General features: G+C 39.0%; 1 protein-coding gene across 1 annotated transcript in view; it reads right to left on the bottom strand.

Moving 5' to 3' along the window:
- Positions 1-15,196, bottom strand: part of RYR2 (ryanodine receptor 2) — a 308,323-nt gene that overhangs the window by 49,160 nt on the left and 243,967 nt on the right. The window contains exons 81-85 of the mRNA XM_056853337.1: positions 10,150-10,173; positions 5,165-5,264; positions 4,771-4,850; positions 3,176-3,252; positions 819-892 (exon numbers count right to left, since the gene is read on the bottom strand). Of these exons, the coding sequence (XP_056709315.1) occupies positions 819-892; positions 3,176-3,252; positions 4,771-4,850; positions 5,165-5,264; positions 10,150-10,173 (355 nt within the window). The remainder of the gene's footprint in view (positions 1-818; positions 893-3,175; positions 3,253-4,770; positions 4,851-5,164; positions 5,265-10,149; positions 10,174-15,196) is intronic.

Raw genomic sequence — 15,196 nt, 5'->3', positions numbered from 1 at the left:
TTTTGGTGGCAGAGCCTGAGGAGGGTGGGGTTTTGGGAGGGGAGGGACTTCAATGCCATAGAGTCCAATGACCAAAGCGGCCATTTTCTCCAGGTGAACTGATCCCTATCAGCTGGAGATCAGTTGTAATAGCAGGAGATCTCCAGCTAGCACATGTGGGTTGGGAACCCTATGCATTTGGGAGGAGATCTCTAAATGGTTTGGCATGAAAAAATACTTAGTTCAATGATTGGAAATGATTTGCAAATTTAAACATCTCATTGGGGACAATCTAGTCTCACCAAACGAAGGAGGAACAAAGGACTCATGGGTAGCAGCATGATCAAGCTTGGCCTTGCTTAGTGCAGAAATGGCTGCACCATGACTCCCATTGTTCCTACCTCCTCCTCCCCCCCATACAAGGCATAAGGAAGCACCCTCTACTGAGGGCTGGGAAATGGGCTTCCTAAAGGAGCCACCATTCTATGAAATGTGATATGTAATTTATAAGTAACTGAATTTTTTCAGGAAGTATAAGAGATGAGTTGGGAACAGTTAGCTTTCTTTTATGCTGAGGCTGGGGAAAGATTTCCAAATCCCATTGCATGAAAAAAAAAAATTCTGCTTGCAAATTTCCTAACACAAGCATTTTTTACCTATCAAAATCAATTAAAGTATAAACCACCCAGGATTACATTATTTTAAAATTACTAAAGGAAATACCGTAGATTTGCAGTAGACATTCACTTAACATATTTGCATATCTTACTTCCATTTGGTAAGGGAAAAGTCTTAAAGGAAAAAGTTAAAGGCAATCTTTTTCATTAAGATGATTTTACCTGATCCTTCTTCTGTCACCATGCCAAGGCCCTCTGCTTTGTTCTGGCGTTCAAAGGCATTTAGATCAAGAACACTGAAATATAAAAGACAACACATTGTTTAGTAAATCAAGAGTCCGGAGACACCTTAAAGACTTAAAATTTATTCCAGCAGAACTTTTCATGTTTCAGAGCTTACAGAATCAGATGCATGATATACCTTTAGAAAAACCATTTCTACTAATAGCTGCAAACAATAGAAAGGTGGAAAGCACTGACCTATATCATGAATCAAAATCCCAATAGGACACAAATAAGACAAATGCTTCCCTTACACAGAAGTATCTTTAGGTTAATAATGATGAAGCAAAAATATTTGTTTTTAATTATATTGGAGTGGTGTTTGTCTCTTTTTACCTTGGGATACCTCCCCTACAATAGAATCTGATGAGCAACAACCAAGAAAAATTGTAGTCTTCCTGCTATGCCCTGTAGAGGCTCTTGAACTGCTTAGAAGTATATGGGGTCACGGCTGGTTTCAGCCAGCGATCCCTGCCCAATTTAAGCAGGGCAGGTAGTATGGGGAGCATCACAGGAGCCTGCAAATCATGACTGATGCATCCAACAACAGGAACAGGTTGTTGATGTGACAGTTTCACTTGCAGATTCAGAGAAGTCATATAGATGCATTGTTCAGAATTCAGCCACAGGTCTTAGAGCTTAACATTAACATTGGTCATGAACTTGTCACTTTTTCAGATTTCTCAATGCATTCCTCTGATCTAGAATGGGCTGACAAAGCCAATTTCCTTTGAACCACTAACAGAGCAAAGGTTGAGGCATACGTTTCATTGACAGACGAGAGGTACTGGTGGCCAAGATACAAATGCTGATGGCAAAGCTCTTGGAATCAATAGCACTGATTGTGATGCATTTCTGATGTCTGGAGTAGGATCTGCCTGATGTCTGTGGTACTGAGAGGGATAAGAATCTAAACCATAATAAGGTCTTTCATTGTCCCAGTTGTAAGGCAAACACCTTGTAGATATGGGTAAAATGATGCCAGTCTTCCTCGCAATCTTGGTGCAATGGTTCAGACTGTGCTCAGGATAATTATCAGTATCAAGAACAAGAGAGCAGCCAATCCTGTGGTGAGGAAGGTTGAAGATCACAGTTGAAGATCAAGAAGGCAAAGGAGGTGTTTTCAAAGACTCCTCAATTTGTCCTATCCCAAAAAGCCAACTGGTATTGAAGAGAGCTCATCTTCAGGTATTGAGGTTTTGGGCACAGGCAAGACTGTGGTTAAATCTCCAAGACTGGCTCTAGTTCCGACATGCTAGGAACCAAAGAAGTAACCGGAAGTGAAGATGGGATGACCACTGCTTGAACAGATGTAGAAGGGGGAGATCCCTTATGTTGGTGCTTGGTTCTCTTCCTCTTGGAAGCTGTAGGAGACAGAGCCTTCCTTTTCGGCACCTTGTAGCAGCATGTGAAGCAGTAGCTGTGTGGGTTGCTGTTGAAAATGAGAGGTCAGGAATGATAGAAATAGGAGCCAGGGCTACCAACTGAGAAGTTGCTGGTTGGGCTGGCAAATAAGCAGAACCTTCTGCCATCCTCGCAGACGTCATTAGGGCTTTCTCCCAGAGTGCTGCATGAAGTTGGGAGGAGTGATTCCATCATGCCTGTTTTTTAAATTTTAGGCGGACAGAAAAGATAGCAGTTGTGCCCATCCCTTGAGCGGGGGGTTGGACTAGATGGCCTGTATGGCCCCTTCCTACTCTATGATTCTATGGGCAGTTTTCCCACACACTGGCAGCAACATTTGAAACTTGCCTTGTCTGCCACAGGAGCTAGACTGTAACAGGCCTTTTATGCATGGGTTGTTTCTGTGATTATCACCCCCCTGACTACTTCGGGGCTTTCTTTTCATTATGCACGTCTTTTCCAACTTTTAGAAGTCACTCTGCTCTCTCCCTGAATTTCCCCTGCCAGAAACAGCATCCAGAAAATGTGAGGGAAAACGTGGGGAGAAAGGGAAGTGACTTCTAAAGGTTGGAAAAGATAATGAAAACGAAGCCCTGAAGTAGTTGGGGTGATTGCCACACAAACATCCCAGGCAAAAAAAGTCATAGAAGAGGAAAGAATCACATACATTAGAAAAAAAATTACAGATAGAAAAGGAGGCAAGAGTTTTTATCTGTCATGGATGAACATGTTTGTTTTGATGTCTGAATACTATCTAGAATATATTTGTAATCCCATATAACAACAGCTATATATCAAATTCAGAGTAGTGCAGCACTCTTTTGGGTGCTACAGATGAGTGGTATTCTGAAACACATTCAGTAGAATACAAATCAGCATGTTTATATTCTTACCTACAAGACTGCATGAGACCAGCAAGACTCTGAAAGAAGCCTACATCCTTTTTGTCTTTGAGGTAGTCAAGCATTTTCTACAAAAGACCAATTTGATTTATTTATTTATTCAAATCAGCTATATCCTGCAAGTTTAGGCGAATAGGTTCCAAGGCAGACAATAATTAAACAAAGCAATTAAAATAATTAAAATATCAAAACCATTTTAAAATTCCCAATTTTAAAAAGCAATATTTCATCATTAAAATAGTAGCATCATTTAAGGTGATGTAAAACAACAGCAGCAAAATAATCTGGTTTTAAAAGCCTAATGTATAGTATATAATAGTGTATTTTTAAAAAGATCCAGCACAGCATTTCCATGGGCAAAAGAATTTCCACCTGTGGAGTGCAACTTTATCTCCCCCATCTCACTGCAGGTTCAAATGCCCCCACATGCTGTTCCTAGAACTTTCCCATACCCCAAAGCAGTATTTCAGGGGGCTTTCCAGGTTGCAGCAGGAAGGGGCAGGTGAGAAAACAATGGGTAGGTCATACTTTTCAAGGACAGGTGGTAGCTGGCAAACCAACTAATGTTGGCTAACAATTCCATGTACCGTAGAGAAAACTGGGCCTCCAAATGTAGATGTGGATCTAACAGAGCCCTCAAGCTTCAAACCTGCTCTTTGGAGGAATGCAATCAGCTCCATGTGTTCAAGTCAGCTCCATGTGTTCAAGCACCCTGACCCCAAGCCATTTAGGGAATTAAAAGGTAAAACCAGCCCTTGAGTTGTGCCCAGAGAAAAGGGGCAGCCAGTGCAAATCTTTCAGTTCTGGGGTGATATGATCCCTGTATCCCATCCCTGACAGTAGCCTGGCTGCTGTATTTTGGACAAAGTGAAATTTCTGGACTATTTTCAAAGATAACCCCAAACAGATCATATTACAATGATCTAACCTGGATGTAATCAGAGCATGGATCACTGTGGCCAGAGCACACTTTTCCAGGAATGGCTCTAGCTGGTGTATCAGCCAAAGCTGAAGGCACTATGCTAATTGCCCAGGTAATCTTTGAATTCCATTAGGTCAACCAGGGCTTTGGCAAGAATGTCATTTTCCCCACAAATTTCCTAAGGGCCATCATGATCGATCCAGAGTCATCAGCCTGTAGAAATGGATCATCTTAATGAATTCTCAATACCCTAAAGAACCTTTCCTTTTAGTTTAAACCTCACCAATGGTCAGTCCATGCCAAGCTTCAGTACAGAAGACCAGACTGGATGTATAATTCACTGAATGTGTAAGAACTAAAATGTTTTGGAACAGTCCTATGGTTTGTATGGCGAACATGACATCCTGAAGCTGAGCACTATTTGTTAAACTAGTCTCATCACAAATGATAACTTTCCCAAGAACATTGTTGCACATTGTATGCATATATATACACTATGCTTGCTTGCTAGCTAGTTTAAGAATCTATACACCACTTCTGGTTCGAGCACTTTTTACTTCCTCACAAACCTAAACTGACAACAAATTATCTATTACTTTAAAAAGATACAGAAATACTTGTGTTTCAAAGGAAATGATTTAATATTCAAATACAAGACAATTACCTGCTGAACAGTAGAATTTCCACCATTCAAGATGGCAATCCCAAGTTTTAAGGTTGCTGCAACCATTGGCCCCATCTCTCCTGAAAAATATACATTTATATATACATTTATATACAGAGTTTCTACACTTCCTTTTAAAATAAAGAATGGTAGAGCTTACTGAAAACAGTGGGGGCCTTGCTAATTCCCCTTTCCAAATTAGCCCCTTACATCACATCCCACTGTTCTCACATGTCCCTTGACCAACAGGAGTGGTTTTTCAGGGTAAGGGGCTACAGAAAGTAAGCAAACACAACTAAAATCTCTTCCATAACTCTGCTCAACAGTAGAGTTGGGACCCAACCCCAATAACTATACAACAGAGAAGACATGAATAGAACTGAAAAGCCTTTACCTTTGCTGGCACTAATTGTCTGAAGGACCATCTCAGCAGCTCCTCGATCATGTAGTCTTGCTTGCTGGTACAGGAGCTTTTGCTTTTCCATTTCTTTTTCCTGAACACAAGTCCCATATATTTAAGTTGGCCTTAAGTTACTCTGTCATTTCCCATATGTACGGGCTCTATTGCAACTTTGGGTCTAATACAATACACACAATACTGTACTATTTCTTTTCCTAAAGTCCACATGTTTTCAACATTCTATTTATTCTAATGGCTGCCTAGTGCAAAGTGTTTCATTAATTATTCTCCCTCCCCAGTTTAAAAGAACAAGATAGATCATGGTGGATAGCTGTATCTGAAGAAGTGAGCTGTGGCTCATGAAAGCTCATACCCTGCCAGAAATTTTGTTAGTCTTTAAGCGCTACTGAACTCTTGCTTTTTTCTACTAATAGAACAAGGATAGAATTCATAATCCCTGGTGTACGCACACTGCATGCTTTAAACTCATACTTCATCTTATTTTATTGCAACAGTTTTCATTACAATATTTTAGAGCATGAGAGTCAGTTAATACTGCTCAGCTCATTGTTCTTGGAAGCTGTCACTACAAAAAAGAAGAAGATACTTTACATCCAAGAATGTATTTAATAAGATACAAAATGTAAGGAAATGCCAATTTTAAATAAGATGACAAAAAATATGTCATGTTTCACCTTCATATTTTACCGTCTTGACTGGCAACAAATAAACTGACTTAAACAATGGTTGAACTGTGAAAGCTACTACTTAAAACCTAAAAGGAATATAAAGCAAAAGAATCAAGGCACAGCAGATGTCTTGACCTTCATGTAGTCAGTGAGACTGGTAGAAAATTTAAAATTACAGCAGAGCAGTGAAAGTTGCATAGAGCCCTATAATAGAGGGTCCAGCCAAAGTTTCAAGTAAATGGAACATGACACCGTTAAGAAGTATCACATCCTAAATGACAACGGCAAAATTACATATGACCTAAAAGCATTGGCAGCAGAAGTAGCCAAGTTGACAGTTTTGCTGATATAAACATTCCATCAAAATACAGAAAGTGGACACTAGAAGATGGAAGAGGTTTAAAAAAGGAAGGCTTGTTGGATATTATTTTTAAAAAATGATAATTCTCTGAAGACGAAAAAGGCCTCAAACCGATTAAAGTGAAGCCTTTAGAAGTAATCAATTTATGTGGTTTTCAGAGAACTCTTGTTGCAGCTAGAAATTTGTTTCTTAAGATTTTCTTAGAAAATCATAGTATGGAAATAATATGTACTAGAAACTTCCCTCACACTAGTATTCCCATTTTCTATGTCTAAAAGTTCTTAAATGATGTAAACAAAACATGGAAAAATAGTGCTTTATCACTTTGCCCTCAGAGTAGTTTGCAAAAGTTTGACTTCTTGTTTAAACCTCTTCCTGTGAGGAGAGAAACAAAAGCAGACCCACACAACCAAAACATCATTACAACACAATTTCAATGAAGCTGCAATACAATCTTTTTCTGCTTCAAAAGTTCATGAAAATGAAAGGTTTTTATTTTTGTACGTTTCATTTTTTAGACCCAACAATCTTTTCCTTTCTATTCCATTGCAAATGTACATATCTATTTTTGACATTGTATTAGTAAATAAAATGGAAAAAAATAAGAATATGAAGCCTCTCCCCTTTCATCTGAAGTGGCTTGACACCAAAGATATGGACAATTCATCCGGCCTGCATGAGGCAAGAAAAGATGCTAAAAATCTGAGAACTCAAGTAAGGGTTTAAACACTGTAATTATTAGCAGCATGTTTTATCAGATATTAGGTTATTCACGTATCCTGAGCACAACTCGTGTAGGGAAACTGCTCCCCTTCTCACAAACAATGCACACTTGTTTCTAGAAGTCAATCTACATGTTCTGAAAACATGTGCTGCAACCAGAACATGTACATTGACTGCTGTATAAAAATAAACTAAAAACGTTACCTTCCCATATACAAGGAGATCAGATGATAGAAATATACAACTGTTTTTTTTACTGTATAAAGTTTACACATGATACTAGACAAATGGCATGTTACTGCATTGGTTTTTTCCGGCTATTTTTACTATATGAACTTAAGTTTCTTAAAAGTTTCTTAAGCTTTTAAAAGATTTGGTCAAGTAGCATGTCCTTTAAATGAGGGGTAGGTCAAGGGTTGACAGTAGGTCACCATCTAGTTGATCACCTAGTGCCCACTGGTTACTCTTGCCAACAGTATTGGACTAGAGGCTCATTGATCTGATCCATCAAGGGACTTGTTGTGTTCGTAAGGGAGATTGCATTAAAAGATAGCCCTTCATACAGAGAAATTATGCCTGAACTGTTAAGAGATCCTGATCCTGAGTATACAGTTTTGATTTGTAAATGTAAAGCATAACAGAAAGATCATGAGGATTTTAATGAATGCAAAAGTAGATAATGTAACTCCAGTCAGCCCTTACTTTAGAAATCATGGGGAAACCTTGGGAGAAAAATGCTATACCTTCACAGAATATATGTATTCTACACATGAGAAAGAGTTTAGATTGAGGAATTAGTGCTTAGAAAGTATGCTAGGATTAGAGATTTTCCCCATGGAAACAAATATTGTTATCATCATCCTCACACAAGCAAGTTGTTTTTGAAGAGGCAAGCGTCACACAGTATAAGAGTGGATACAGTGAACAAACATAAAATAAATATTTTAACGGAAAGTGGGGGAAATCAAACTAGAATCTCTGTTAGGTCATAGAAAAATGAATTGATAATTATAAATAAGTAAACTTATTCTATATATTTATTATACTGCTATGACCAAGGGTGAACAAAGGTAAAAGTTGGAACAAATAACCTATCTAGTGCATTACCAGAGAGTGGTGCTGCGGTTTTGTGATTAAAGAATAATGATTGCTTGGATCCTAAGCCTTACTATTGTTTGCTCTGTGCTTTGTCCTTTGTAGGGGTGGCCCTCTGTTGCAGATAATGTTCCTCTGGTATTAGGGATCTTCTTCCACACTTTCCCAGCAGTTTCTTAGGGTCACCAGTTCCAGGCTGGGAAATTCCTGGAGATTTGGGGATGGACCCTAGAGAGGGCAGAGTTTGGAGAGGGGAGGGACATAATGCCAAAGAAGGCATAATGTCATACAGTCCATCCTCCAAAGCAGCCATTTGCTCCAGGGGAACTGATCTCTGTAGTATGGAGAACAGTTGTAATTCCAGGGGATGTCTAGTCCTCACTCTGCTTCCAACCCTGAGAAAACTGATTGCCAAGGTGACAGAATCCTTGTGAAGTAATAGCAACATGGGTTGGTGGATTACAGTGAAAATGGGGGGGGGGATGCTTCCTTCTCCCTCTTTCTTTAATTTTTTTTCAAATTACAGTGAAATAGAACAGAAGGATCAACATCTGAAATGACAAGTTGTAAAGGAAAGAAAAACAATTATAAATATCAATCTGCAAATTAAGAGTGGATTTCCAAAGCTGTATAAAAGGTTTCCAAGTAATAAGAACTATCACTTTAGACTGTCTTCTATCCTTTAAACGTACACATTCTGTTAACTTAGCCAATTTTACAACTTGCCAGTCCAGACCTTTTTAATCCATTCCTTGATTGAAAGGATTTTGGCAACTAACTAGTTTTTAGCTATGGTCCTGTTAACATATGGATGTCTTAGTTTAGAAGTAGCATTTTGTACAAATACAATTAGGGGATTTTTAGGTACTGATATTGCTATCATGTGATCATTTTCATTTAAAACTCTTGTCCAGAAGGTAGAAACAACTGAACATGACCACCACACATGCAAGCTCTAATGACAGAAGGGACAGGAAAGGCCATTTTGATCTGTATGGCTGCTATTTCACACAAATCGATTTTGTCAGGGTCAGAAGGGACTGCTGGAGCAGGGGAAAGCGAGTATGAACTGCAGCTGTCAATGCCTTCCACTGATGGATTGCTGGATTCAATTCACTGGTCTTGTGCAAGCAGAAGTGCCCTGCACCAGAGGAATACCCTTCCAATGTAAGAGTGAAATGAAGTGCGAATAATGCTTAGGACCCCAGACAATAGACTGAGTCACCCATTTTATCATGTTATGTGGAGAAAATACAACTGAAAGACCTAAGCCTCCAGAAAAGCCGAGGAATCTTCAGTTGAGGTGAGGAGGGAAAGGAAGGAGTGCTGCCTGCTAGCTCTAACTGCTTATTTTAGAATCTGTGTAGACAAGTAGTCACCTAGACAAAGACAAAGATAATGAACAATGACTCTTAAATTTTCAAGCAAATTTAGCTATATTACAACTGTTGGTCAATCTGTGTTTATTGTTTAAATGCCCTAACATCCTAAAAAGGCCTCTCCAAATAGCTAAACAGCAACAAATCAGGGGTAGTATTTTACCAACAGTGGGAACCAGGAAATTGGGGCTTTTGCTGGTAAAAAGGGACAGTTGGACGTTATGAAGCCATAGTATATTATTTTAATATATCCTACCTACTGTTGCAGTATAAATAGTAATGTTTGTAGTTGAAAACCAACTCACAGCATGTAATCTGACTTATATGATACCACTATACTAATCTTAATAAGCAACCATATGGGCTACAATTTATTTGAAATTGAAATAGTCTGCATCAGTCAATTTTCACCATTATAAACTGCATTTTATATAATAGTCTTTAGTTAATCCACAGATTGAAAATGACGGAAACTAAATGAATACATTAATTCATTTAGATTAGTATGTTTTTACGGCATATATAATAAAGGCTTATAAGTCTGATTAGCGATGACTAAAATCATGGGGAGAACTGAGTTTGTTCACAAAAGAGTATACGTTGCTCTTGGAACTAAAAAGACTCCACAATTTGTTAAAATAGTCCTCAATAAACTTCTCCAAGATGTTGGGTCTAACAAAACTAAATGTAACAATATTAGACCCACATAGATACACACACACATTATTTTACCTTGCTGCGTTGGGATCCTGTGACCTTAAGGAAAGGCGAGGATAAGAAGTGAAATAGTAATAAGTGTCCAAAATACTCTGATGACAACTGAATAACCAAATGCATATTCTAAATTGAATTTCCTTAAAAAATCCTTTATTTCTACATAGTCCTTATTGCAACTTTAAACACAAACACCAAAACAAATTAGATAATAAGCAGGTTGCTTACCTGACACTGGTGAATGGATAACAGATCTGAGATCTGAGTCTGCACAAATATAGCTTTGCAACGTTCTAGAACAGCGGTTCCCAAACTGTGCTCCACGGAGCACTTGGTGCTCCACGAAACATCTTCTAGTGCTCAGTGAGGAGATTGGAAACAAAAATACTACTCTCATTCAATTTAGTTTATAGGTGCTAGGTGAAAATTAGTGCCCCGTGACAAATTTCTCTCCTGAAAAGTGCTCCATGACTCATAAAGTTTGGGAACCGCTGTTCTAGAGCTTTAGGCCAGGAGCTACTGCTCCCTATTTCTACTGAAGGGATAGTCCTAAGTGAGTGCACATGCTATCAGAGATGGAACAACAACCTTCCTGCTCATTTCTTTCTTAACTGCTTTCATTAGGTATCTATGAGCCGCTGGAAATTCCAGAGAACATCTGCAGTGGGAAATGTCAGTGAGCTGTGTGACATAGCCACTGGAAGAACACTAGCTACAAGTACACAACCATTTTTCTCTTCTTCGTGATCTCTGACACTCATAAGGAAGATGGGCAATTCTGAATGTTAATTGACCATGGGAGACAACAGCAGTTTTGGTCTTCTGGGCATCTAGGTCAGCCACTGTGGGAAACAGCTTGTTAGACTAAATGGACCACTAGTATAATCCAGCACATCTGCTCTAGCGTTCCAAAGCAGAAGGAAAACTGGAGAAAAGAAAGAAAAGGAGACTGGAGACAAGGACAAGAAACCCAATAACTAATGGCCACGTTCTGCTGCTAACAAGGCACTTAAAACAGAATGGAGCAATTAAGTCCTCACTCCCTAAGACATTTGCAGTCATTCAAGATGACCCTTTAAGAAGGGAGGGTTCCCAGGCTTAAAGCTTTAGAATGTTCCAAAGCTAGCTCTACATAGACATAGATCCTATGCTTATGACAGCATAGAGGACTACAAGGAAGAAAGTATCCTACTCTTATATCCTATGGAATTAGTTAGTTCACTGTTAGCTCTCTCCAATAATTTTCTTATTGCAAAACAAAATGAGATATTAAAATTCACCTAACCTTATGACCCAAACTTCTTGTTTAATTGCCTATGTGCCACATAAAATAGAATCCTATATTTCAATCATTAATAAATTAAAAAGTGCTGTTAATCTGCAGCCAACTCCCAGCAACCCCATTCATGGGGCATTCCAGGCAAGAGATGAGCAAAAGTAGTTTACCATTGCCTTCCTCTGCAGAGCAACTCCAGTCTTCCTTGGTGGTCTCCCCCAAGAACTCACTGTGGCCAATTCTGCTTATCTCCCAAGCTCGGATGAGCCTGGGCTAGGCTGGGCTATTCAGATTGCTACTTTAACCACTACATACAACAAAAAACTCAGTGACAAATACTGGGTAAAACTTGTCAAACCACTGATCTCTTGCCTCATGATTGGCTCATTCCATTATTTCCTCAAGTTATCCTTGGAATTCTAATTATACAAATACCACTATTCTTAAACCCTTTCTAGGAAAAGTAATTCAAAAATGTGTGCATTTTTATAAAGTTTCAGAACTGACATATTTACATCACTGAATTAAATTGGTGAATGAAAACAAAGAAGGAATAAATAGCATGCAATTAATGGACCACAGTGAGCAGTAACAGTGAACAACAATGATAGGGCAGGCAAGGAGAGAAAATAAAACAGCAGTTCTATATCAAAGTTGCTTGGAAAGTTAATTACTAATGTGTTTTTTCACAGTTCCACATTATTCCTACATCACTAGTGAGGGAAAAGCAATTCTTCATGTTTATTTTCCTACAATTACAAATGTAACCCATGAGAGCACAAAAATAGAATTATATATAACATTTTTAAATGAAGGAAATACTACCATTATCATCACTCCTTCTACTAGTGATCTTGGTAGACTTGTGCCCAGAGCCCAGCAGAGAAACAGGGACACACAGACAGGGGGGTCTTTAGATACATGGGAAAATATTGCTTTGTAAATTAAAATTAGGAAGAAGGGTAGAAACGCCACTCCAACAATCTGATGAGAACTCAGCTTCCTCCTTGCCCTTGAGCAAGCATGGAATGCTGAGGACAGTTAAGTAGCAAAAAGAGAGGGTGTGGGGAAGGAAAATAAATTGGGGAGGTGAACATTGGTTCCACAGCTTTCGTCATCTTAGAAAGATAGATGGAGGTGTGCATGCTCTACATCATATATCCTCTGACCCTTATTCTCCCTCCCCTGCCAATTCAGGATTTTATAAATTTTGAAGTTTTCTGACTGCTTTGAAGATAAAAGTGTCAAGGGTTGAGATTAATTAGGACTGTAGCAAATGTATTTCCTCCAGTCCAATTAATTGTACTCACCAAGGAGTTTTTCGCTGAAAAGACACCAGAAACCATACTGGCTTATAGTATCCTAGAAGTGGTAATAAGAGTACAGTACTCCTGTACGTAGGGTTGCCAACCTCCAGATGGGTCCTGGAGATCCCCTGGGATTACAATTGATCTCCAGATTACAGAGATCAGTTTCCCTGGAGACAATGGCTGCTTTAAAGGGTGAACTATATGGCATTATGTCCTGCTGAGCTCTCTCCCCTCTCCAAACCCTGCCCTCCTCCCCAGGCTCCACCCCTAGAGTCCCAGGAATTTCCCAACCCAGAGCTGGCAACCCTGACTGTACAACATGGGGAATAGATAAAAAATATTCCTTCCTGTGCTGTACTACTAATGTTTGGGGCTAGGTGAACAGCTTTCCATTCACTTGCCTGAACCACAGTGAATGACCATAATGAACAACACTAGGCAGTAGAGATTCACAGCTAAGTGAACAAGAAGTTACTCACCTAGCTCATCAGTATCATACAACTGCACTACATAAGGCGAGAATCTCCTGATTTTTTTATTGCTTCCCATTATTATTTGCTTGTCCTGAGATGTTCTGTTCTCTTCTGTGAAGGAAAATGACCCCTGCAAAGGGATTCCTTATTGATCACCCAGAGAATTCTTCTGATCACAGAAGAGCAAGTATATTTGAGAGCACAGAGCTCAATAGGTGTACTAGAATTCCTTCAACACAGAAATCATGTGCAATTTGATTGTATAAGGTACTACTCTGTGTTAAATTAAACATGAAGTTTTAAAATATATTTATTTTTGCCCAAGGACCACTGTGTGTGTGTGTAAAGTGCCTTCAAGTCGCAGCCGACTTATGGCGACCCCTTTTTGGGGTTTTCATGGCAAGAGACGAACAGAGGTGGTTTGCCAGTGCCTTCCTCTGCACAGCAACCCTGGTATTCCTTGGTGCTCTCCGATCCTAATACTAACCAGGGCTGACCCTGCTTAGCTTATGAGATCTGACAAGATCAGGCTAGCCTGGGCCATCCAGGTCAGGGCCCTAGGACCATTAATTATAGCTTATATACAAAGGGATTCTGTGTGTGTGTTTGGCAAGGGTATTTTTTTGCCAAAAATCCCCTTTTCTCGAGGTTGAAGAAACATGGGCATTATATTTCCTCCATTGGTTTTTGATCTCAATAGACTCTGTGGAAATGGGAGGAAGCATTCTCTTTTTAAACCTTGGTACTGCTCCTCAAGTTCAGCAAAAACTGACAGAAATTTGTTTTGGAGCAAAACTGTTGCATTAAAGATAGAATGAATCCTAACTGAGATGGAGAAATCTGATCATCCTTAATTAAGTCATGTTGTTATTCTTTGTATTGCTTTATAGCTTAGTCAACTATAGTTTTAGAATAATATCTTACTGTTCTGTTTCTCCAAACATTGCAGATGGTAGCTGCAATCATAAAAAGTTGTGCACATTCTATTAAAATCCTGTCTTTCAGCAACAAAGCATGTTGGGGGAACCGTTGTCCTCACAGATACTCAACTGTCTATGTGAAAATCAATGTGGCATACCATTATATTTGATGTACCTGGAGACACCTACTAATTTGATTTCTACATTGCCAGTGGACTGGCTTATCGATGACACAACAATTTTATAATGGTCATAGACTTTAGATCTCTTAGATATCCTTATGCAGGAGTTAAAATTAACAAAATAGGAAAGTACAAGGCTAAGAGTTTCCATTCATTCCTGGCAATGAAGCTTCAGTATTTTGCGGATTTTCAAATTTATGACAGTGATATTATTAAATGTCTGTCCTGCTCGGATCCTAGTGAACATGTATATATTGGTCACAGGGCAATATCATGCAGAAATATGGAACTCAAATCAGTTATGACAACACCTCCAACCTAACCTCACAGCCTCACTACTTATCGGTCATCTAGCCCACTTCCCCTGACAATAAGTGAATAAATGTAGTGTTCTCTGGGATCAGCCAGTGATAGCAATGAGACTCAAATGCGAACTGCAGAAACACTAGAAACAGACAATAGCCATGTCCCAGATCTGTATCAATTGCCATCTCTAGGGATTGCTCCATACAACATTCATGGCATGAAATTGTTAATAAACTGGGTCAAATACGCCTGATAGCACACTTCCCTCCTAATATACATAGGTCATCTTTAAGATCAACAGAGAGCACCATCTAATATTTGTATCTTATGTTTGAAGTGTAAGGGCAGAAAACAAGCGGTCGGTTTATCTACTGACAACTTTTGCATAGAAAACCTTCTAAGTGGCTGTAATGACGAAGAATATTTCCATGGAGATTCATTCATCAAAGTCCTCACTGAAATGTATTTGGGAAGCCACATAAAATAATTTAATTAGGCTTGGCATTCAGTGTAATTATGTGGTTGGGGTTTTAAACATGTTTGACCTGTTTGAATAAGAAAATGTCTAGTTTTCTTGGGTTTATACCAATCAAGTAGA

This window comes from Euleptes europaea, chromosome 7 (assembly GCF_029931775.1).
Source record: "Euleptes europaea isolate rEulEur1 chromosome 7, rEulEur1.hap1, whole genome shotgun sequence".
Taxonomy (NCBI): domain Eukaryota; kingdom Metazoa; phylum Chordata; class Lepidosauria; order Squamata; family Sphaerodactylidae; genus Euleptes; species Euleptes europaea.
This window is presented reverse-complemented; position numbering and strand designations above follow the sequence as displayed.